We start from the raw sequence: 23347 nt of genomic DNA, 5'->3' as shown, positions 1-23347 counted from the left end.
GGGAAGATGGATGAAGCCAGCACAGACCTCTCCTGAAAGAAAACCTAAAACGTATTGAAGTCTTCCAGAAGGAAAACAAACCCTAAACATACATCCAGAGCTACAGTGTAATGTTTTAGATCAAACTATAATTGTGTGTTAAGATAATTATTTGAATGTCCATAGATAAATCAAAGTTAGAATCTATGGCAAGACTTGAAAATTGCTGTTCACAGACATTCCCCATCCAATTTGAATCCAAGTAGCAAAACCAAAAAGACTTGGAGTCTTTGCAGGTTGTTTTACAAGGCCAAAAGTATGTTGTACTTTGTATCATTTTGTGTCTTAAAAAATGCTTGTGGTTGGGATGTGGCAAAAGACTGCATATTCAATCCAGAGGTGCAAGTACTTTTAGGAGTAGTTTTATTACACTATGCTTTCTACTTTTGAGTTGTCACATTATGAAGTGCTACTCTTGAGTAAAATGCCTGGTTACTCTACCCTCTTTGAGTAACTTTATTGTATGAAAATCAAAGATATTACAACAAAAATAGTTAGCTATTGTGCATGCTTATACATGACATCTGGTTTGCACACAGGTAGTGATGTTACGTGATGAGCCGAGGCTTCGAGGCGTGTGTCGAGTAATGGAGGGGGCGTTTCCGTAAAGCGCGTATCGAGGCTTGCTTCATTTAGGGGAGGAGCCGAAAACGATGACGTCCGAAGCCTCGCTGCCCGGCTGTACCACGTGACTGCTTCGGGAAGTGGCTCAGATTTTGGCGCGGGGTTTATAAACCCCACAGGCTCCATTCAAAATGTGGGTTGTTGTAGTCGAGTTGCGGTCAGTTGAGAGAGTGGATAGAGTTTTGATAGTTTGGATAGCAGATTTTGGATAATGGTTATTTAGTTTGAGACAGTTAGGGAGAATAGATAAATAAACACTACAACTTCCCCCACCCAATAGGGCAGTTTCACTAGGAAGTCATAGGAAAGCACGGGCCGCCGCACGTCGTCCACAACTCCTCGTCCTCTGAGAGAGAGATAGAGAGAGAGAGAGAGAGAGAGAGAGAGAGACAGAAACAGAGACAGAGAGACACAGATACAGAAAGGGGGAGAGAAAAAAGACACAGGCAAAGAGAGAGAGAAAGATATATAGATCTAGAGATAGAGAGAAACAGAAAAATAAAAAATAGATATTTACAGAGAGAAAGAGATAGATACATACAGACAGAAAAAGAGAGAGAAAGAGAGAGAGAAAGATATATAGAGATAGAGAGAAAAAAATATATATATACAGAGAGAGAGGGAGACACAGAGAAAGGAAAAAAGAGAAAATCCTATCCTGTCCCACAGCTATCCTATTTTTAATTTTTATTTTAATTCTAATATTAAGGATACGTGAGTTTTCACCACTTGATTTAACTTGAGTTACCTTGAACTCCAATACCATCATCACACAAATCATAAGCAGATTTGCTCTGGAATAAGCAAGGTATTGATCTAAATGAATTTTTCCCCCCTTCCCCCTTTATTTATTTTTCTGGGATTAATATTTAATGTTTTTAGACTTTATTATTTCAGGACTTATAATTGGGTTATTTATTTAATTTGAGCTTTTTACTAATAATCTCACTATTATAAATAGGATTGGTTAGTTAGTTTTAAAGTTCTTAATTTTTATATTAGGATTTTTAAGATAGCTGTGGGACAGGATAGGATTGTTTTGTATATATATTTCTCTCTATCTCTATACATCTCTTTCTCTCTCTCTGTCTCTTTTTTTCTTCACCTTTTGTGAAGTCATTCCCAAGAGCCATAATAGACAAAAATTCAATTCATCACACGTGTTAAGATACAGCTGGTTGTGATTATACACCTGGCCAGTAGGTGGTGTTGTGTGCACATGAAGCCTCAAGAAATGAACCCTTTCTCGAACCAGTTGGCTCAAGTGGTTCAATGCCTCATGAGGCTTCATCTCACCATCACTACACACAGGGCCTGTTGTGTTATTTTCTACAGTGCATTGTTACTGGAAATTTTTGACCCATTCTAGTATGGATCAACTAATGTATCAGTCTAAGTTTAACGGTAAAAAACAATTTGGAAAATTGTTTATTTTGTAATTACGTTACTTTTATTATCATTATTCGTCTGTGTGATGCCATTTTAAAAAATTAAATCACACGCGAAGTTTTGAACAATTATTTTGAAAGGAATTCCTTTTCCGGTCTCACCATGGTTAATTCCCGTGGGTTTGACAGTGGTGGTGCGTCAAATGATGGTTAAGCAGCGCAAGGAGTCCCTCATTCATTCTCCTCCTGTGTTTACGCGCAGCGGCGGGTATCCCAGGAAAGGAAAAATAAAATAAAGGGGGACACCATGGAAACACAAATGATGTAAAAAAAAAATAAAAAAATAAAAAAAATCCAGCCCGGATGTTGATCAGGAGCACCATGACTGCTTTAAAGGACTAATGATTTTGGATCTTGTCACTATTTTATACTTTTACCTGCATCTATCCGGTTCAGTCATTCATTCTGCGAGTCACTTTGGTCTTACATAAACCCACCAGTCATTCTACTGGGATTTGCTTCATTTGATTTCGAGTCCCGCTGTGAGGATGGACACCCGGTTGCTGGTTTGGCTCTGCACCATCGCTGCCCTGTCAGGGACACGGAGCCCCGTGGCTGCTGCGGGAAGAAGCTGCGCTGACACCCGGCAGGTGTACTCAGAGAAGGGGTACAGCACCAGCACCGCGCCTGTGACTCAGATCTCCGGTAAGACAACAGTCCCACTGCCTGCTTTGCTCAACTTGGGTGCAGCTTTCTCTAGCATGCGTTAGAATGAATAAAGTTGAATTTGTGTTCATGAAAGTCATATAAAACATGACTAAGCCTCATAATTACCCAAATAAAGTTACAATTTGAGTAAAAACGTTTTATATATTGGCTTTAAACACAAAGGTAAGAAAAAATCATAAAAACGCGATGTTTTGTTGAAAGTTTTCCTCGAGAGACATAAAGCAATGCTATTTAAAACAAATTACACCCGCCCCTTCCTCCCCTCTGCGCGGTTTAAATAGGATGATTAAGGGGATGAGCAAATTGCCAACACCGGTGCAACAAAGAACCTCGCCCCTAATTAGTCTTTGCACTAGCCCACAGTTAAATCCATGTAGACTACATATACAGGCTCTGTTCACTAGTGGTAATCAGCAGGAAACCATGCAGATCTGATGTGGATTACAAGCATTTGCAATTGGGAATAATATGAAGTTTTGTCAGAGGGTTGTAAGAAAATATGCCTTTTTGACTAAAATTAAAAACAGGGGGAAATGCTTCATGGACTGCTTTTTGAAGGTATAGCCTTGTACATGTAAATTACTACTTGGTAATCCTCCCACACAGACACTGAGGTGTTTTTATAATTAATGGTGGATAAAAATGTTTTCTTGCACTGTATTTATTTCATGGCAAATCAACTTGGTGTAAAGCAACCGTAGAATTGATTGATTTTTGTGTGTTGGGCTTTCACTGCCTGAGTCTCTGCTGGTTGTCCCGTGGGCCAGAGGAGCAGATGGCCAGGAGAGAGAGAGGGTGAGGGATGAAGGGAGGCAGTTTAGAAATGGAAATACGGGGATGAGAATGGACTGATGGTGAGACACACAGAGAACAAAAGAAACCAAGAGGCATGTCAGGCAGGGAGGATTTGGGATAGACACTTTCCAATGTATTAACAACCAAATATTCATGCCAGGTGTAATTATGCTGCATAAACAAAGATCTGTTCCCTTTGAGTGCTGTGTTATCCCCACCTCCTCTTAGCTGTTGTTTGCACATGTTATTACCTAAAGGAAGATGATTGAACCTCAGTTGACAAAGAAAGAAAAATTTAATTTGAATAATTCATACAGATAAATTGCAATTTCCTTCCACAGCATTATCTTTTATTAGATTTCCCTATTAAGTAACCTATTAATGGCAAGAAGAGTCGACCTTTTCCCTAAACAAATTTACTTTATTCTGACACCAGCATGGTCATGTGATTGTAATTATTGATGGAAAGCAGGAACATATAATTTTATATTTCACTAATCCTTTTTCTTTAAATAAAAAGTAAACAAACAGACTTTTTTCCTGACACCAGCAAGGTCACTATAATGAAGTTGTAATTATAGATGGAACATATCATTTTCTGATTTACTAATGTTTTTTCTTTAAATAAAAAGTAAACAAATAGACTTTTTCCTGACACCAGCAAGGTCACTATAATGAAGTTGTAATTATAGATGGAACATATCATTTTCTGATTTACTAATGTTTTTTCTTTAAATAAAGGTACATTAGTCGTCAAACCTTGTGGTCCTTCGGATGTTTTTGTTGTAGGTGAGCACCTGCGACTTTGTCCTCAGGATTATACCTGCTGCTCCAGTCAGATGGAGGAGACTCTGTCACTTCAGAGTGAGAGGGACTTCTTGAAAGCCATCGAAGACAACAGCCAATTTCTCTTGACTACCTTCACACAGAGACACCGCCGGTTTGATGGTGAGAGGTTAATACAATATAATATTAAGTAATGTGAGGTTCTTCTGCTTTTATAATGGATTAAAACACAATTTGTGAAGTTTACCTGTTTAAAGGTATAGGAACTATTTTTTCAATATGTACTTGTAATCCCACAACAACGATTATTGTCTACTCTGAAGTGGTCAAATATATTACATTTTATATCCATGTTAATTGTTGTATTACCAAAAAGTAAAAAGTACATTTATTTCCATTTAAACTATTTACCATTATACCACCTACCATATGCATTTTTAAAAATTTTAAACAAGTAGAAAATTAAAAAAACATAGTTTACATTTGTTTAGACAAGATTATTATGAAAATAAAAAACTACACCATCTAGTTTGATGTAGTCTAATGTATTGCTCTATAAAAAAAAACGTTCACTAAGTCTATAACATTTTAAATACCTTAGAAATTTTGTAGTAAGACTAATTATTTGTACACCTTTAAGTATGTTTAAATGTTGAAAGGTCTTTAAGTATGCTTAAGGTCTTAAATTTGACAACTATTATGTGATAAAGTAATATATTTTCCGTAATTCAGTTTAGTTGCTGTATGTGTTGAGGTTTTACATAGACCTAACAGAATTCATCCAAACTAAACAGAACCGGATCGGACCCTTTTTTACCGCTAATGAAAATTCTTTTTTCCACCTCCACTGCAGATTTCCTGTTGTAAACTTAAACTATTTTAAATGAACCACAATGACTTCACTATGACATGTGCTATCTAGCTAGTCTTAGTCAGAGTACTAACCGCAGCCTGTAAACTGACCTTCATGAATAAAATTAGTTAATTGCCCTCTTTATGCATCTGGAAGCGGTTTCAATGAGTTTCTGCTCTGAAGACAATTTAGCCTGCGTTGTGGTGAATTAACATTTAAGTGCAGCAGGTTTCTGTTTCAGCCTGCTCACTAGCTGAATTTACACTTCTCCTCCTACCTGCCATGGACTGTTATCACCTTTTTTCTTTAAACCCTCATACTTTTATATAATGTCTGAGTCATATAAAGATGCTTAAGGAGTGGGAGACTGGATATGAGTCTTAAAGGCAGATTTTTAATAGAGTACGCGCTGTTATTTACTGCAGTTCAGGATCTGATGTCCCTGTAAGCTGATAATCTTGTGACATGGAGAGGAGGTGATGGACCACCTACACAGAAATACAACTATAATGTATTAAAATAAAAGGTGAATGAGGTTTTCATCATAGTTAATCTTTCTATGTCTGTGCAGAGTTCTTCAGGGAGCTTATAGACCTTTCCGAGAAGTCTATGAACCAGATGTTTACCAAGACCTACGGCCGCCTCTTCACTCAGAACACACATGTCTTCCAGGAGCTGTTCGTGGAGCTTCGGAGATATTATTCTGGTTGGTGTATTCCCTCCTCTATCCACCTGACCCCGGTCTCGTATATATTCAGAAGTAATTTTAAAAAACTAGCAGCAGAGAGATGTTAATGTTGGCTATAGGCTTACTAAAGATAGTAAGAGCAATCTGCCGAGCATCTGAAATAATTCATTGCTGAACTGCTGTTTTATTAAATCCTCAGTCTCTGTGGGCAGCAGTAAAGAACCAGATTTGTCTTTTTTTTGAAGAGTGCTGGCATGCCGAGTGGAATTTAGAGGAAAAGAAAGGGAGGAAAATTGGATTCCCACAGATGCCAGACTGTTTCTAATTCTGTGCCATATCGCTCCGTTTTGGCACGACAGCCGTTTGCTGGCAAGTCCTTCTGCAGGCTGTCCCTTGCTTAGTCAACCGGTCTTTGTCTGCCAAGCAGCATGTTTGGCTAATTTGAGGCCGTATCCCCGACTGCAGATTGTACAATCGCAGACTCATTCTGTGTGGAGACCAATAAGTTTCACAGGCAGACAGCATGTCATGCCATATTATAGTCTACCATTATGGCAGCAAATATTTATAATGTTTTAGCATTTATTTATCATATGTTGAGCTCTGTTTAAATTATGGTTGATTTCTTTTCCCATCACGATGAGAGAACAATGTGTTCCAGTCTTTTGAACTCCTGGAGAGCTAATTCAGCTCTAAATTAGTGTGTTATTTCAGTCACAAGTTGCTGACAGTCGATTAGTGTGCCTCCCCGACCAAATTAGTCTCATGTGATATTCTCAATGTTGTGTTATGTGTAGCCCAGCAAAAAGGTACGTGGATAACTTAAAATGTATGATGACCTTTAGTACACAGACTTAATATGTTAAATGCAAAAGAAAGAATTAAAAAACATTTGTGAAAATGTCCCCTCTAGGTGACCTTTTTATCTAGTGATGTATTTCCCCCCAATTTTCCATTACCCTTTTTGTTCTCAGGGGGCAGTGTGAGTCTGACAGAGGTCTTCTCAGACTTCTGGTCCGGACTTGTGGAGCGAGTATTCTCATTGGTCAACCCCCAATATCAGTTCAGTGATGACTACCTGGAGTGTGTCAGCAAACACACTGAGCAGCTACAACCGTTTGGAGATGTTCCTCGCAAACTTCGAGTGCAGGTGTGTGTGGGTGTGTGCATGTGTGTGTATGTATGAAGTACTGGTGGCTCCCCAAAAATAAGAAACATGTCTTAAGAAAATAAAAGTTGGGGTCTGATTACAATATTTGGTTTGGTTCTCAGGTGTCCAGAGCTTTCATAGCTGCCAGAGCTCTATCTCAGGGCCTAGCTTTTGGTCGGGATATGGTAAATACGGCCACAAAGGTGAGTGATAATCCCAGATTAGTTTTCTCTTCCCTTGGCAAGTACAGTGGCATTATGTAATGAAGACAAGTAATCTTAATTTCACCATCAAGCAAAAAAAAAATTATTTTATTTCTAATAATAGCCACTTTCTGAAATATCTTCTTTACATGTTATTTAAACTAAAAAGGTCTGCTCTCTCAAGAACATTTAAACTAGTTATTTTTGTTTAATTTAAATCATAAGAGCACATATGAATATTTCAACAAGTGAAATATTGATTTCACTTGTTGAAATCAATATTCAATAATATCAAATATTATTGAATATTGATTTCAACAATCAATATTTAATGAATATTGCGCATTCAGTTGAATGCCAACTGAATGCCAACTGCAATCAGTGAATGCATATGTAATATGTAAAGTGAATGCCAACTGATTGCTGAATGACAGAAGACTGATTTTATTAATTGCTTTCTAACACAAGACTTCCTTTGGTGATGTAAAACTGCCTTGTTTTTAGCTTGCACTGTTGACAAGGTGTGTTTTGTGTTGTTTTTTGTCTGTCTTCTAGTTGACAGCAGATTCAGAGTGTGTGCATGGCCTTATGCGTCAGTGGTACTGCCCCCTGTGTCGAGGTTTGCCCTTTCTCCGGCCCTGCCACACACTGTGCCTTAACGTGATGAAGGGATGCTTAGCCAATCAGGCAGAACTGGACACAGAGTGGAACAATTTCATAGGTGAATCTAGGGATAGAAAAACAATCCACACCACATGATGTCCTGGTATTTTTCCAATATAAATATAAAAATGGGACATATTTGTGAAAAGGTTTCAAGGATCCAACGTCATTCTACATTTTGCAGATTTTACCCATAAACTTACATCATTGCATTTCTTTTTTTTAAAAGTATAATATTTTCATGGATTGTATTGAAAAATAGTAATAAAAATGCTAAAGGATTACTTATTTTAGATGGACATTATTTTCTGGAAACTTCTGGAAACCCTATTTTTATAATGTTGGAGTTCTTATCTCCATTTGGACCAGGTGACTCCTATGGAAAACAGTACCACTATTTAAAGAGCAAAGCCCTTCATCAATATTCAGCTTGGTTGAGTGGACAGATCTGTGGAAGGTTCTAGTGGCTCCAAACCTTGATTTCTTTCATTTCCAAATAATATAGACCAAAGTGCTCTTTGAGATGTTCAGTGCTGACAAATTATTCAACCCCAGATTTCAGCCTTCACACAATCCAGTCTTGGGGGCCTATAGAGGTTTTCTTTGGTTGCATTGGTTTCTGCTCTGATTTGCATGGTCAACTGTAAGGCCATGGACTAGTTTGTTTTAGTCATGTTCAATAAACTAAACTGACAAGAGGAGGACTCAAATCCAGTTGATGGTTTAATGTCTCAAAGGTGATAAGTGGAGATCAGATATACCTTTGTGTACCAACATAAAGGGTAAATTATGTATCTGATTTATTTTGAACATAAACTTACAGAAATATCTAAAAACATATATCAATGTTGTGATTATAATTTTTTTGTATTGATCTGAAAAATATCTAAAATCAAATATAAACTTTAGTAAAGGGTTGAAATTACAAACGCCCCAGATTGATTGCATGGCAACATATTAGGAAATTTCTTTCTTAAAGCTAGAACTTATTTAATTGTATATATATATTTTTTTACTATTAGTGTCCTTTTTATATTGAAAGCTGATTAAAGGCAATAGCTCTCGCTTTTTTTATTCTTGATCTTCAGTATTTGGTATATTGGTGCTGCCATAATGTTTTTATTCCATAAATTCATGTCATTATGCAAGCTGTGCTCTGCTGAACTGTTTGGTTTCCTGATGTCTGACCTCAGCTACATTTTAGTTTCTAGGTGAAGGAGATTACGGATTTCAGCTAAATCGCTCACAACTTAATATCCTTACAATAGAAAATGTCAGCAGCCAAATTACTTTCGGCAGTGTTTCGATTCATTAACATAATTATACTGGACAGAGCAAAAGCTAGAGGTCTTTTATTGCACCCTTGTCACTCATTTATTTTCACTTTCTTTTCTCCCTAATAAGTTCCTCCATTAATCATTCATGCCTGTCTGGTCTGTCACAACTGATCTGTCCTGTTGCGTTTTCCTTTTCCTTTCATCAAACCTGTAAATTAGCTTTCATCCCTTATTCTTATTAAAAACCACTCACACTCATTTTAGGTATTCTAAATCACCACTCACAATCACCAACCTTGTATTTTATGTTCTCCTCTTTTTATTATTACAGTTTAATTAAACATCTCTAAAAGATATGTAAAGTGAACCTTTTGGCCTGTAAAATATACTTTTAGTTTCCATCCAGGCACAGCAAGCCTATGTCTTAACATTTATTTGCTCTTACAATATGAGTTACATAAAATCTATTTTTAGTGTGCGTTAACATATTCTGAACACTTTGCTGTTGTGTCTCACTGCAAACTTTTTCTTGCTCTTTCTGCCAGATGCTCTCTATGTGGTATCTGAGAAGCTGGAGGGACCATTTAACTTTGAGCTTGCAGCTGACTCTATTTCTGTAAAAGTCTCTGAGGCCATTATGCACATGCAGGAGAACAGTGTGAGCATCTCCAGAAAGGTAAGAAGAAGCTATCTCAACAGATGATTGCATATAAAGATTAATTAAAACAGAACTGAAGTCATTTATGGGAAGGGTCCAGGGCCTTCTTAACAAGAGGGGTCCTCCTTTGTTTTCCAAATAAACAAAGATAGTACCTGAAATGACATCAATATGACAAACTGAATTGCAAAGTTAGCTTTAGTGATCAAATTTCAAGGGAACTATCCATTTGTTTTTTCTGCTTCAGCCTTATAAAGTTCCATCAAGGTTCAGTGCGCCCAGCAGAGATACTGTGACCCCTGACCTCAATGATCTTTGATCCCTAATAAACTCAGGTGCAGTGATTACTGCTTTACGTGAATTCATACACAGAGCTCTTGCACAAATACAAAACAAGTCCATAAACATAATTATCCTGTGTTCTCAGTATTCCTGGTTCAGCTTTAATCTTGTTTAATTGTCTAATCTTCCAAATGGATGTTGGGAAAAAGGGATTTAGAAGCAGAAAATGAAAGCCTAATTTTGAGCCTCATTTTCTGTTTTCATTCCAGAAAACAACCATCTTTTGTGATGTCTTAAGATTTTCTCCTTTAATTTATAATTGACATCTCTGAAAATTTGGTGGCATTTATTATGTTTCATTACTACTGGTTTTGTTTGTGTTTTTGTTTTGATTCTCAGATAAGACTGCTAAGCCTCACTATTCTCTTTCACTTTTGGGTTTCACCATGCCTAAAAATTAGCATTTTGGTTTCTTATATTTGCTGGATGTGGGTGTAGTTGAAGGATCAATGTTGCATCTTGATTAAATTGATGCTTTGGAAATCAGTTTTTGGATGCGAGAGCCCACACAGTTTTTCCTCTTAAGATTTTCAAACATTAAGTTGCTTCGGTTTGGAAGTTGAAGAATCTTGTGTAAAAAGCTTATGGTCAACTTTTGGAATGATGTAAGAAGCTGCATAGTAATGGCATGAATACAGAAATGTTGTATGAACTTGGAGCAGCAGGAAATCTGAAAATTCTCATTGCACATACATGTGTCTGATAAATTTTTTCTTGTAGGTGTTCCAAGGTTGTGGGAATCCAACTCCAGCAAGGAACAAACGTTCTCCCAGCGAGTCAGGAGGGAACAGGAAGCCTTTTCGCACCTACACCCCCGAGGAGAAACCCACCACAGCTGCAGGCACCAACCTGGACCGGCTGGTGAGTGGAAAAAATGACAGCAGAGACTAATTGTAGTCTCTGCTGTCCTGTTGTAGGCAGCTGAGAATCCTTTGGACATCCATAGCCTTTCATTATTAGAAACTTTAAATCAAAATACTAGGCTTAGCACTCTAATTAATATGCAAAAATCTGTATTGTATTATTTAGTCACACTACTGTTATTTCAAACAATTGGTGCCTTCAGTTTGTACACCTGTAACAGTTTTTATATTTTGCCACATTCAAATCACAGATATTAATGTATTTTATTGACTATTGACCAACACCAAGTAACAGACGAGTGTGAGCTAGCAGAAAAAACATGGTTTTCGATTATTTTGTACATACAAACTAAACATTCTGGTATCCATATTTTTTCAGTTCCATTGAGTTCAGTAAAATCCAGTATAGTCATCTGCCTTCAGAAGTCGTCTATTTAGTAACAAGAGTCCACCTGTTTGTAATTTGATTCATCTCAGTATAAATCTAGCTGCTCTTTGAACACCTCAGAGGTTTGGTAGAGAACATTAGCACAAACAGCACCACGAAGATGAAAAAATGCAACGGGCAGGTCTTGTTAAGTTATAAAACCGCATCCCTTTCAATGTCTCATCAAATGCCGTCCAATCCGTCATAGGAAAACATAAATTGTAGGGCAAAACTTTATGCCTACCAAAACGTTGCAAAATTGTCAGGCCAGATAAGGAAAGCATTAATCAGGAAAGCAGCCAAGCGGTCCATGGTAACTCTGGAGAAGTTAAAAAAAATTTAAATCACAGCTCAGGTGTGAAATCTGTCAGTAGGACATTCTTAGTCATGCACCACACAAATCTGAACTTTATGAAATAGTTGCAAGTAGAAAGCCATTGATGTAAGAGTGCACTAAAAAGTCCTATTTTCAGATTTTGGACAAACTCAGTAGATGTGAAGGAAGGTACTGATAAGATGACACTAAAATTTGGAGGTACATGCAGAACACTGTGGGTGGTATAGGACTTCACATAATCCTGGACAAAACATTTCCATGGTTAAACATATTATTGGGAGCTTCATGCAGGAATATGGAAGTTGAATTTATGGGAAGGTTGAAGACCAGGTCTCAAAGTACAGATGTTCACTACTTTTCAGTGTTTGCCATTTAAAAATAATTAAAAAATAATTTAAGACCAGCTATCCTTGTGTTTTGAATTCATAACTATGCACAATTTTGTGTTGGTTCATCTTATAAAATCCCCCAAAAATACATTAGTGTTTGAATTTCAAGTGATATTCAAGTGAATAAACATTTGTGGAAAGTACTGCATGTTAGGTCATTTAGTAAAACTATATACAATGTACATGCTTTATCTGTAAACATTAGATCAAAAGTGCTTTAAGATAAATTCAATAAATCAAAAAGAGGGGAAAGTCAAACAAAGTTGATGGTTTGAAAAAATATTGGTCTTTCACGACACAAGGGCTCACTTAGACCTACAACATAAATATGAGCATTTATGTGTTAGTGTATTAATTATATTTCCAACAAAGGAAGTGTGGTGTAATCAGTAAACAGTGTCATGTCTGCTTTTCACATTGCCCACCATCAGGACCTTACATGGTTCTTTCAGCCAGCCGAACAAAGACAGAAACTTCAAAACGAAGTCTGAATCATTCCCGGTTTCCTTCCACCTCCACACAGGTTACTGAGCTGAAGGAGCGACTGAGGCCTATGCGAGGCTTCTGGGTGTCCCTCCCACACACCATCTGCAATGATGAGAGGAAGGCTGCCGACGTCACTAATGAGGACCGCTGCTGGAACGGGCAAACCCGGGGGAGGTGAGCCAGATCAGAGGAAAGTGACTGGAGGTGATGAATGTGGGGAAGGTAGGAGAGGCTTTCAGGAATAGACGGAGGAGAGTGAGGGAATGTATTTTATTTAGCCTCCACCAGTCACCCACATGCTCTCTGCAGGAAGCTTGGTTTTATGCTCACAGATCCAGCCAAGATAGCAGGTTTGACATTATAAGACACGGTATGACACAAGTCCATTTGGATTGGTGAGAGGAGGAAAATGAAGTCTCCTAATACTGCTGCATTAAGTGACAATGACACTATAACTACACTAAAATTAGACATGCTAATCAGAACTGGAATAGCAGCCAGATTTACTGCTATCAAGTTTCATTCTTTGCTAAAGCTGGCTATAATATTTAAAGATTGCATTAACTTTGTATTTATTATTTCTTAAATTTTTTGCTTGATTGAGCTGTATGTTTTCCATTACACAAGGGCTTACATCTGATTAAAATTAAAACATCTGATTAAAAAAATTCAAATAGCAATGTTAAAATTAGGCTTTCTTTTCCTAAATGTATCCCTTGGTAATTCATGAATTAATTTTGATTATTCACCTTCCTGGTTCAATTTAACACCTCTACTATCTGTAGAATCAAGAAATATTTGAGAACCTGCCTGACAGCCTGAGGTATACAAGGTCAAAAAACTAAATATAAATGTACATAGAAATCCTTCTGTAGCATTATATGTCAGTTTGATCTGAATTGTTGCATATTTGCCACATCAATGACTCAGTCTCAAGCAAAACATGGTCATCTGGTCGTTTCTCATGATGCAACATTTACAACAGCCTGGACTTTGAGAGCTAAAACAACTTCTCTTTCACTGCTGTGATTAAGACAGGAAATAATTTGCTCAAAATCATAAAAATTTATGGCTTTTGGATGGGAAGTATGTGAATGACTTTGTGTGTTCAGGTACCTGCCGGATGTTACAGGCAACGGACTCGCCAGCCAAATAAACAACCCAGAGGTGGAGGTGGACATTGCCCGTCCAGATGTGAAGGTCAAACAGCTAATCGTGGATCTGAAGGTGGTGACCAACAAACTGAAGCACGCTGAACGCGGACAGGATATAAATTTCATAGACAGTGAGTTTACCTTTAGTTACCTTCCTGAAGTATTCAACGTTTTTGTCACATTTTTGTTTTTATTGGGATTTTGTGTAATAAATCAGTACTAAAAATAGCTGTAATCTCCCTTCCTGGCTCAATTCCTCATGGAACCTCCAATTTCTGCCATTAGAGTTTGCTCATCTAGAGATTGAACATTTAGACCATTCTTATTTTCAATTCAGTCAGAATGGATGAAGAACATCAATGAACATCATCCAATGACATTTTTAAGGCTTGCCACATATTCAAAATTAGATTAAGGTCTGAACTTTGGCTGGGCCATTCTAACACATGGATATGTTTGATCTAAACCTCTTGATTGAAGCGGTTTAGACTTTTTTAGTGTTGTTGTTCTGCTGGAAGGTGAACCTCTGCAAAGTTGAACAAATTATTTAACTGAGCCATGATCACTGCAGCACCTCTATAAATGAACTCTTTGTCTAGCCTATTAGATTAGGTGAATAAGGTGGATCTTTGTAGATTTTTTTTCTCCATTGAAAAGGGGGAGTATAAGAGTAAAAGGAAATAGGAAATAGAGCACACCACACTTTTCAGATTCCTAATTGTTAAAGCATTTAAAAAAACATTTAACTTTTGCCTTTCACTTCACAATTACTATTTTGTGTTGATCACACAAAATCTCAAGAAAATATTATGTATCATGTCATAACATTACATGTGTAAAAATCTAAAGGGAACTGTTAATCTCCAAAGGATTCAGTTTTGTTGTGAAATACCATTCATCCATATTTATTGGCATATATCTCCTTATTGCCTCCAGATTGAATATGAATGCATCTTTTTTTATTATTATTTCAGGTGAGGAGGGCAGTGGCTCAGGGGGTGGAGATCATGATGAAAGGTACAGTGATGATTGGCCAGGTTATGGCCCTCACTCTCCTCCGTACAGCAAAACCCCACGTAACCCCGTCTCCAGTCCGGCAAAGCCTACGCGAGGCCGGGAGAGAAACGGGTCCAAGTGGAGCAGAAACCATGGCCAGGGACGTGTCAAAGCCTCTGCCACCTCTCCTCATCTGCACATTTCCTCCCTTGTTTCCTTGTTGTCTTTGCAGTGTGTAATCATGGTTTCCCCCTTGTGGAGATAGCTGGTTATTACAATCTGGAGGTATTGTAGAGAGTTTTCTGTCATGCTGCCGTCTTAAGCACATTCTGAAGATTTTAAAAAGGCAATTCCATTACAAGGACAAACCGAGGCTAAATTAGCAATAAAGAAAACACTTTTTTTACACTATACTGAAGAAATCAAAATGAAATTCTCTCCCCCCAGTTATCAAAAGCAAACATTCCCCAATTTTGAGGTAAACCCCACCCCCCAAAACAAGTAGAGCTATGTTTTAAGTGCCATTTGTGAGATTTTGACCTATTGGAGTTTGTTACTGAATGGTGTACTTTTTTGATGAAAGTTGAAAGAGATTTTTGTATTATTATTTTAACATCAAGTGAATTAGCACCTTTTCTGAGTGTTTGAGAAAGTGAATAGTGTCATCTGTGAAGTAGAGATTAGTGGTCCCAATTATTACTGGCTGTTTGGAAATGTTTCTACTTTCTTCTTTCAAAAGTAACAAAGAACGATCTTTAATTCTAACATGATTTTGAGTTATTAGAAAAAACCCAAAACAGCTGGTTTCAAAGAAAACATGTTTGAGTGATATTCAGAAAGCTTGCTGTTTGACACTGTGGACAAAAAGCTTAACTTATGGGAGATTATTGAATAATAATTTCCTGATTGTGTTGTATTGCTTGGCTATCAAAATGCTGCAAAAATTACATATGTTGAGTCACTACATATAATGGATGTGCATGGTATTAAGTTGTAAACGTGGTGCACCATATTTACCAACTGAAAATTTTGATTTTAATTTCCTGCCAACAAGCTCTAGATGTTTGTATGTTTTAGAATTTTATTTTGAAGTAAAACTACTAATCAGCTGTTTGCTCATATAAAGACTCATGCACTAAGAACATTTCCCAAAATGTCAACATAAAACACAAAGTTACTGAAGTCTGTTGGTTGGACTTTTGAAGAGAAAAGAGGCACTGAGACTCGAAAGAATGTATAAATGCTGCAAACAGACCCTGGAAAATCTGGTTTTGACAGAAAAAGAAATGTTTATTTATGCAAATCAGCCACTGTAGAAAAAAAATCAAGCTTTTATTTGCTCTGCTTTAAAATTTTTTATTCTGAGCCAAACTTTTTCACAGAATAACACCAGCAAGTCAGAAGTGATTGTCAGTTCAGAAAAAAAGCATTCCAGTAGAAACAGTGGCATTCATTTACATTGTTTTACCACACACAGGATTAAATTACACAACAAATGAATGAAAGTGTTTTAATTATGTGCTTTTGATGATCAGCAGCCAGATAATTGAGTGGCAGCATCTGTTGTATATGTTAAACGTCAGGAACTCTTTCTCTGATAACTTCAAGGTGAATTTATGGCACAACTTTTTTTCATGTTGTAACTGTTTTTTGGTATCAAACCAGTGATATTTTCAGCTTCAATAAAAACCTGAAGAAAATTTTTTGTTCCTTTTTTTTATTTCACAAAATACCTGAAAGCACAGTTAAAATCTGTATTCTTGACATTTAAACATTTATACTGAGGTATAAAATCTTATTTTTGTGTCATTATGCTATAGATTTGTGTCATTATGCTATATATATACATATATATATACAGTATATGCCATAGCATATTGCACATACCCTATTGCATATACTAACCAAAGGTATCTGCTTATGCAATCTGCAAATCTGCCAATTCATGGGGAGTAGCCTACTGTGTTGTTTTATGAGAAAAACAAACTCTGTAAGTCTTTGTCAAAAAAATATGAGAAGAAAGAAAAGGTCCAAACTTTTGTCATAACACTGTGTACACTGATTAGAAGAAGGATGTGCAGTCAGTTTAACCTACAATTTTTTGATCAATTTAACTTTAATTACGAGCAATAAAACAATTTCAAATAAACATTTATGCTCACACCAGTTCAGCACAGAACAACCAACCACTGAAATAGATGTGAATAAATCAGCAGACCTAGAAAAAAAAACTACCACCAGGGGGCACCAAAGGATTTTTTGACATCAATTCAGCATCTGGGTTGAGGGATGGCCGCCAAAAGTTAATGCGACACGAGCTACCATAAAAACATGCAACAATTTCACAAGGGTGACAGGAGCAATCAAATAAAATCTACCAACAGGGGGCACTAAAGGATTTTTCAACACTAATTCAGCGTCTTAGGCCCAAGGCCGTCAAATATAAATGCAACAGCAACTACTCAAAAGGATGTCAATTTTTCAAATGGCTAAAAAAAGACATAAAATGTACCATTAGGGGGCACAAAAGGTTTTATCAGCGCCAAGTCAGCATGTTTGGGTTACAGAGCGGCCTCCAAAATATAACGCAACAGCAACAATGCAGTTTCAATCCAGATGATAATCTTTTAAAATTATTACTACCAAATTAATTTGGTAATTATAATCAAAATATTGTTTTATAGCACTGATAAGAATATAAAACATTATTTTAAATTTAGACATTTTTTTTTATTAAATCCAATTACTTTAAATACTTTAAGATGTTAAACTGCTGTGTTATTTGCAACTTAATGTGTTTAATTTAGACTCTAATTAGATACCTTCAGCTGCATCCTAATGTCTGCCATTTATTAAAACTTATGTTAGAAAACAAACAAATCAACGCAACAACTCAAGAGGAGTCTGATTAGCTTGATGTACTTAAATTAACTTGACTTAATTTATGGTGCTTGAGCTGATTTTCACACAAGTTATGGTACAGCACAGTGACAAACAAACAGCAATGATGGAATTTAGCATCAGTGTGGTTGTGTGGTCAAGATGAGGTGTGGATTCACATCAGACAAAGTCAAAGGCAGATATGGGATGTGATTGCCATGGAGATGCGAAACTCTGTCACCCTTTTTTTGTTCCTTGTCTAGGCGGGTTCATTGGTGCACCAATGCACACACGAGCATTTAAAAAGGTGGGGCGAGGCTTTCTGTATGGCCTTCCATGCATTGTCAGTTTAGAAAAACACCCATCCTAAATCTACCACTACCATAAATAAGTGAAATATGCAACCTCACAGAAAGATAATTCAGATCAAAGCCCTGCTTGATGCAACACAGCTGCACCCCATGCATTTTTTTTTCTTGATTAAACTCACATGAGAAGGTCTTCCTGTTCTATGTCTTTTATCTTTTGAAAAACATATTATCGCAATGCCTCAAGATTTTCTTCATTTTAGTATAATCAGTCTAACGTCAAATTCGGGAGTGGGTTTTTATCACAGGTTTTCAGAGATGGAAAGTAACTACATTTACTTGACTTTTTGGAAAAGATATACTATAAGGAGTAGTTTACTACATAAATGTGTTATTTTGTTATTATATTTATATTTTTTTCATTTTGATTTCCAAAATACCAGGGTTTACATGTTACTTTAGATTGTTGTTTTTCTGATGACATGATCTTTTAATATTAAATGAGATATTACCATCATTTACTCACTACTTAAGTGGATTAAAAAAAATAATTTTTTTACTATTACTTGATTTATTTATTGGATAACTCCATTCAACTTTTACTTGTGTAAAAATATGCTGAATTAGTGGTACTCTTGAGTACAAGTTTTGGATACTCTACCCTCCTGTAGTGGGTAGAGTAGTGCTAGATTCGCCACATTGTCATGGTTGATCTGAAACTCACCTTATCACTCTGAACACACACACCCTGCCTTAACTGAGCAATCTCAAAACTGACTGACATGTTCGTTAAGCTTGGTAAAAATGGCAATTAATATTTAACTAATTGCAGTTTTTGTAGTTGTATAGGTTAAGTTGATATTTTGTTTTATTGATTTGAACAACATAAAATTATTGTTGCAGGAAAGCATAGGATCAGGTCAATAGTTTCTGCTAAATTTAGCTCAGCGAAACATCTAGTGCACTTTGGCTGCATATCCTGTTGACGCACAGAACGTTGCACATTCTGAGTAAACATGCTGTGCGGTCTGCCAGATGCATAGAAATGGCCAGCCACAACCTACATCTTGCAGCTCAGCCACTGCATGTGGCTTTACTTCTTGTTTCATAGGTAATTAAGTGCAAACCATTTGTTCATGCAAACAATTTTTTTTTCATATTTGCATTTGTATTAATACACCTCAAGTTAAAGAATTTCCACCTGAAATACATTTTCTCATTTCGGGGTCAGCACAAAAGAGGAAAAAACAAGCAAACAATTATTTTATTTTTACTTTTTACAAACTTTTATACTTTAAAAGTTATATGGTGGATGATTGTCACAGTTCCTGTGAAAAATAATGGTTTCTTTAGATATTGCATAGCCTGAGTCAGCAAATTCTCTTCACCAGAGCTGTCCTTTTCATTACTTATTTTCCACCTACAACTACGGAGACAATCATTCTGCAATCCTCTGCATAATATATTTGTAGCTGACCTGTTTTGCATCCTCTTCAGCAATGTTCAGAGAAAGTACATAGCAATAGACAAAATGCGGTTAAACATTGTGTTTTTTTGTTGCTATTTGAGTACATTGACATGAAAAGATCAGCTTGATAGTCCAGCCAACCTACCTTCAGCTCCAGAAAGTCCCCAGTGGGTGACTCAAATATGAACATAGAGGTGGAACCATAGTGATATTTTCTTTGTCTGCAACTGCATTAGATCAACAACTGAGTCAGCCGTCTATGTGTTTTTATTTCTTTGTATTAATTGTATTTATTTGAATTGAACAAATTTGGTGGGAGTCAATCACACATGCATTTAAACTAATCATTCAAAACGTCACACCACCGCCTCCTTCTTACTCATTCAGCAAAAGAACTTCCATCCATCAGACAATTCAGAAAGAACATATGATATAAATGAGGAGAGCATCTGTAAAATGTTCATATATCTTTTGGACCGTGTGAGTTTTGGGGTGGAGTTTCATTCAAAGGGATATTTGGGGAGTTTGAAGGCCAAGTAAACACCCCAGATCCTTTACTGTGGCAACTGAGGCAAATCTGAAGTATTTTTTTTTTCAGGCTTGATTACTGTTTTGCCAGTAGTGGGTTGCAATTGTAATGGAGAAACCCCCAGCCATGATGGGGCTGTGTTAGTACTCAGACGAGGTTGTTAGTGGTTAAGTAACAACAGAATAGACATTTGTGCTTCCGCAACCGAGGATCGGACCGCCAGGGCCCCCTTCCTCGGCCACCTCCCATCACACAATGCACCCGACCCCTTTGGCCCCTCTCATGGGCCCTCCCATGGGAGGGAGGGCCCAGGTTTCCTCTTTGGGCTGAGCCCAGCCAGGCTCCATGGGTAAAAGCCCGGCCACCAGACACTCGCCGTCGTGCCCCCCCTCCAGGCCTGGCTCCAGAGTGGGGCCTCGGTGACCCGCGTCCGGGCAAGGGAACGCCGAGTCCAAAGTTTGAATTCATTATTGGGGATGTCTTTTTTAAATTTTTTTGTTCTATTCAGACATTTGGATTCAGTATATTTGCAAGACCTATGTAATGTTGAGGTGAGAATTGCTTCATCGTGATGACTTAAGAAATCTGAAGTCCAAATGTAAAAGACCTGATTTCTGTCAGGTTGCAGAGAATCTACTTTAACAACCTCTGTTTAATTCTGGTGGCCTCTTTTGTTGCACTACTTTTCCCATGAAACATTGTTCAGTTTTAAAAAAACATACATTTCACTGTTTTTCATTGACATTACCTATTTCTGTAATAGTCCCCGATAGGTTCAGGTTAGGGGAAACAGAAATACTTCTGCACAAACAGTGATACAGTGTCTTCAATATGGATGAACGATGCTGAAAACCAAACTAATTTCATCATAGAAACCTGATCACACCTGACATACTTTGTTGCGTGCTTGGGAATGTTTCAGATTGTTGGTAAATGTCTTAATAGCTAAAAACAAATGAAAACGCTCCAATATCATAAACATTGGGATAAATTATTTTCTGATAGTTTTAATAGTAAATCTGCTCTGCATAGAATTTAGCTAACTTTAATTATATCACTGAGTAAACATGTTAAACAAACTTAAGGGGGAACACTGTTACTTTTAATATTCCCTTTGTCACTCTCTTTCCTACAAATTGATGACTGAACTTTGAAATATACAGTAGTTTTTTTTCTAACTTCAAAAAAGAAACAGTTGTTTCATCTTACCACAAACATATAAATAAAGTAATATAACAGTGACACCTGGCTCAAGATATTGAAATCTATTAAAAGCCATTTGTCACTAGCAATTAATTGTAATTTAGTACAGAATTGTACTGTGAAAATAATGTTTTCTTCTCTGTTTTAAAATGGATAGATATTGTTTATCTTTACCAAGTTCAAGGGAGACTTCTCTAACCTGAACATTTACTAAATAAACCTACGTTGTGTGTATGGTGAGATACATTGCCAAATATTTGGCAATGTATCTTTATTTGAAAAAATAAAAACCTGTATTTGAATGATTGTTTTACAAAACCACAAAATTGAAAAACAAAACAAAACAAAAGTCTGAAGTTCTTCCTTACAGTAATGTGTGACAGGTGTTACTTTTTATTGCAGACTGAATGAAAATGGGTCATATTCATGGGATTTGTAGAGTGTGCGTCTTCTGCGTTTGAACCAATCAGCGTGATTTCAGTCTTGTTGACGTTGATAACCTAAATCTTCTATCTAAAATCATCATTCGCGCAGGAGAACGGTGACACAATGGCAATGTTCAGAGGACTGTCAGCGTTAATTCTTCTAAGAACAATGAGTGAGTTCAAAGAAAATAATTATTATTTAAATGTGTAAAATTTTTGTTTTGCTTTTAGACTCTGTTAGTGTCCGTTTAGCTGTTCTGTGGTTTTAATAATTTTGTTCTTTCTTTGTTTTAGTTGTGATTGAAACCCTAAAGGTTCCTGACAAAATCCCTCTGACAGAAGCTGAACTCGGTCAAACTGTGAATCTGACATGTGATACATCTGGTCGGCAAAGTGGGTTGTTTTACTGGTATAAAATGAATTATGGACATATGATCCAAACAGTTGTTAGGGGCATTTTTAAAGACTTAATACTTGAAAATAACTTTACAAACTCAAGGTTTCAAGTAAAAAATATGGGAGACAAAAATTTGCTCATCATCAGAAATGTCAGCAAAGAGGATGAAGCAACATATTTTTGTCAGACAGGAGCAGCATACCAGCCGAAATTTGTTAATGGCACAAATTTGATTGTGAATGGTAAGATCACTTAATTTTTGGTTTCTTGCTATTTTTGAGTTCATGCCTAATCAAATCACATTATTAAAAAACCTTTTGTATTTGCTTTTGCAAACTCAGATTCTCAAAATAAGAAGTCTTTTCATGTGAAACAAACTTCAGACATGAAGTCGATTTTGCTTGGAACCAGTGTGACTCTACAGTGTTCACTTCACTCAGAGGAAAAAGAAAAACAAAGCACAGACCAATGTGCAGATAAACATGACGTGTTCTGGTTCAGAGCAGAATCAAAATCGAATCCAGGATTCATCTATGCTGATAAAAAAAGTTGCAATAAACTAGCAGGAAGCAGCTGTGGATACCGTCTGGCTAAAACTATACGAAGCTCCTCGGACACTGGCACTTACTACTGTGCTGTGGTCACTGGTGGGGAGATCCTGTTTGGAGAAGGAACCAAAGTGGAGACAAGTAAGCTTTTAAGTACATCTTTATCTTTTTTCTTGTCTTTGCAATTAATTTACACATGTCTGAAGACTTTAGAAGTAGAAATGTTGTATTTGCAACCAGTGTAATTCACAGATTTTCACAAATTACAAAAACTTGTGTCAAAGATGTTACTTCTCCACTTCTCTTGCCTTGTAAATAAATGGATTTGTAAAAGTGGAAACACCATCTAACTAGCTATATTTACCTCTTCATCCCTAAATCTGCAAAGTATAAACCACCTCCCAATACATAGAAATTTATCAGAGAGGATTTTCACAATCTGCATCTGAATGACCCATTCTGCTTCCTTCCATGGGTTAACCAGACTAAGTAACCAGATCATAAATAGAGGACATTTATTAAATATCTGCTCCTTCACCATCACACAGGGACGTTGTTTTAAGGGGACCTTGTAAATAAAATTCACTTTTTGCATGTTTTTATGCTTCCATTTGGGTCTAAACAGCTCCCATTAACAGGCCAAACGCTTAAACCACACCCACATGCTTTTTGGCAACAAATTAATGTTTTTTGGTGTCTGGAAAATGAGTTGTTTCAAAAACCTCCCTATTGTTAAATTGCA

General features: G+C 36.7%; 2 protein-coding genes across 3 annotated transcripts; both read left to right on the top strand.

The window, feature by feature from the left end:
- Positions 1-2288: 2288 nt before the first annotated feature.
- gpc2 (glypican 2) lies at positions 2289-16547 on the top strand. Of its 2 annotated transcripts, none has more exons than XM_044127610.1 (11): positions 2289-2756; positions 4365-4523; positions 5786-5920; positions 6877-7052; positions 7175-7255; positions 7811-7976; positions 9741-9871; positions 10916-11056; positions 12735-12871; positions 13810-13982; positions 14826-16547. In XM_044127610.1, the coding sequence occupies exons 1-11, from the start codon at positions 2600-2602 to the stop codon at positions 15110-15112; spliced, it is 1743 nt and encodes a 580-aa protein (XP_043983545.1). In that variant the 5' UTR covers positions 2289-2599; the 3' UTR covers positions 15113-16547. The 2 variants fall into 2 exon arrangements, with proteins under 2 accessions (XP_043983545.1, XP_043983546.1); XM_044127611.1 differs by lacking the exon at positions 2289-2756 and adding an exon at positions 3205-3338 and having other exon boundaries at positions 14826-16532.
- A 5282-nt stretch (positions 16548-21829) lies between these two features.
- Positions 21830-23256, top strand: LOC122837465. Its single transcript, XM_044127820.1, has 4 exons — positions 21830-21833; positions 21955-22299; positions 22399-22746; positions 23231-23256. The coding sequence occupies exons 1-4, from the start codon at positions 21830-21832 to the stop codon at positions 23254-23256; spliced, it is 723 nt and encodes a 240-aa protein (XP_043983755.1).
- Positions 23257-23347: the final 91 nt, after the last annotated feature.

This window comes from Gambusia affinis, linkage group LG09 (assembly GCF_019740435.1).
Source record: "Gambusia affinis linkage group LG09, SWU_Gaff_1.0, whole genome shotgun sequence".
Lineage (NCBI taxonomy): Eukaryota > Metazoa > Chordata > Actinopteri > Cyprinodontiformes > Poeciliidae > Gambusia > Gambusia affinis.
The sequence above is the reverse complement of the archived record's forward strand: the minus strand, read 5'-3'. Positions and strand labels throughout refer to the sequence as shown.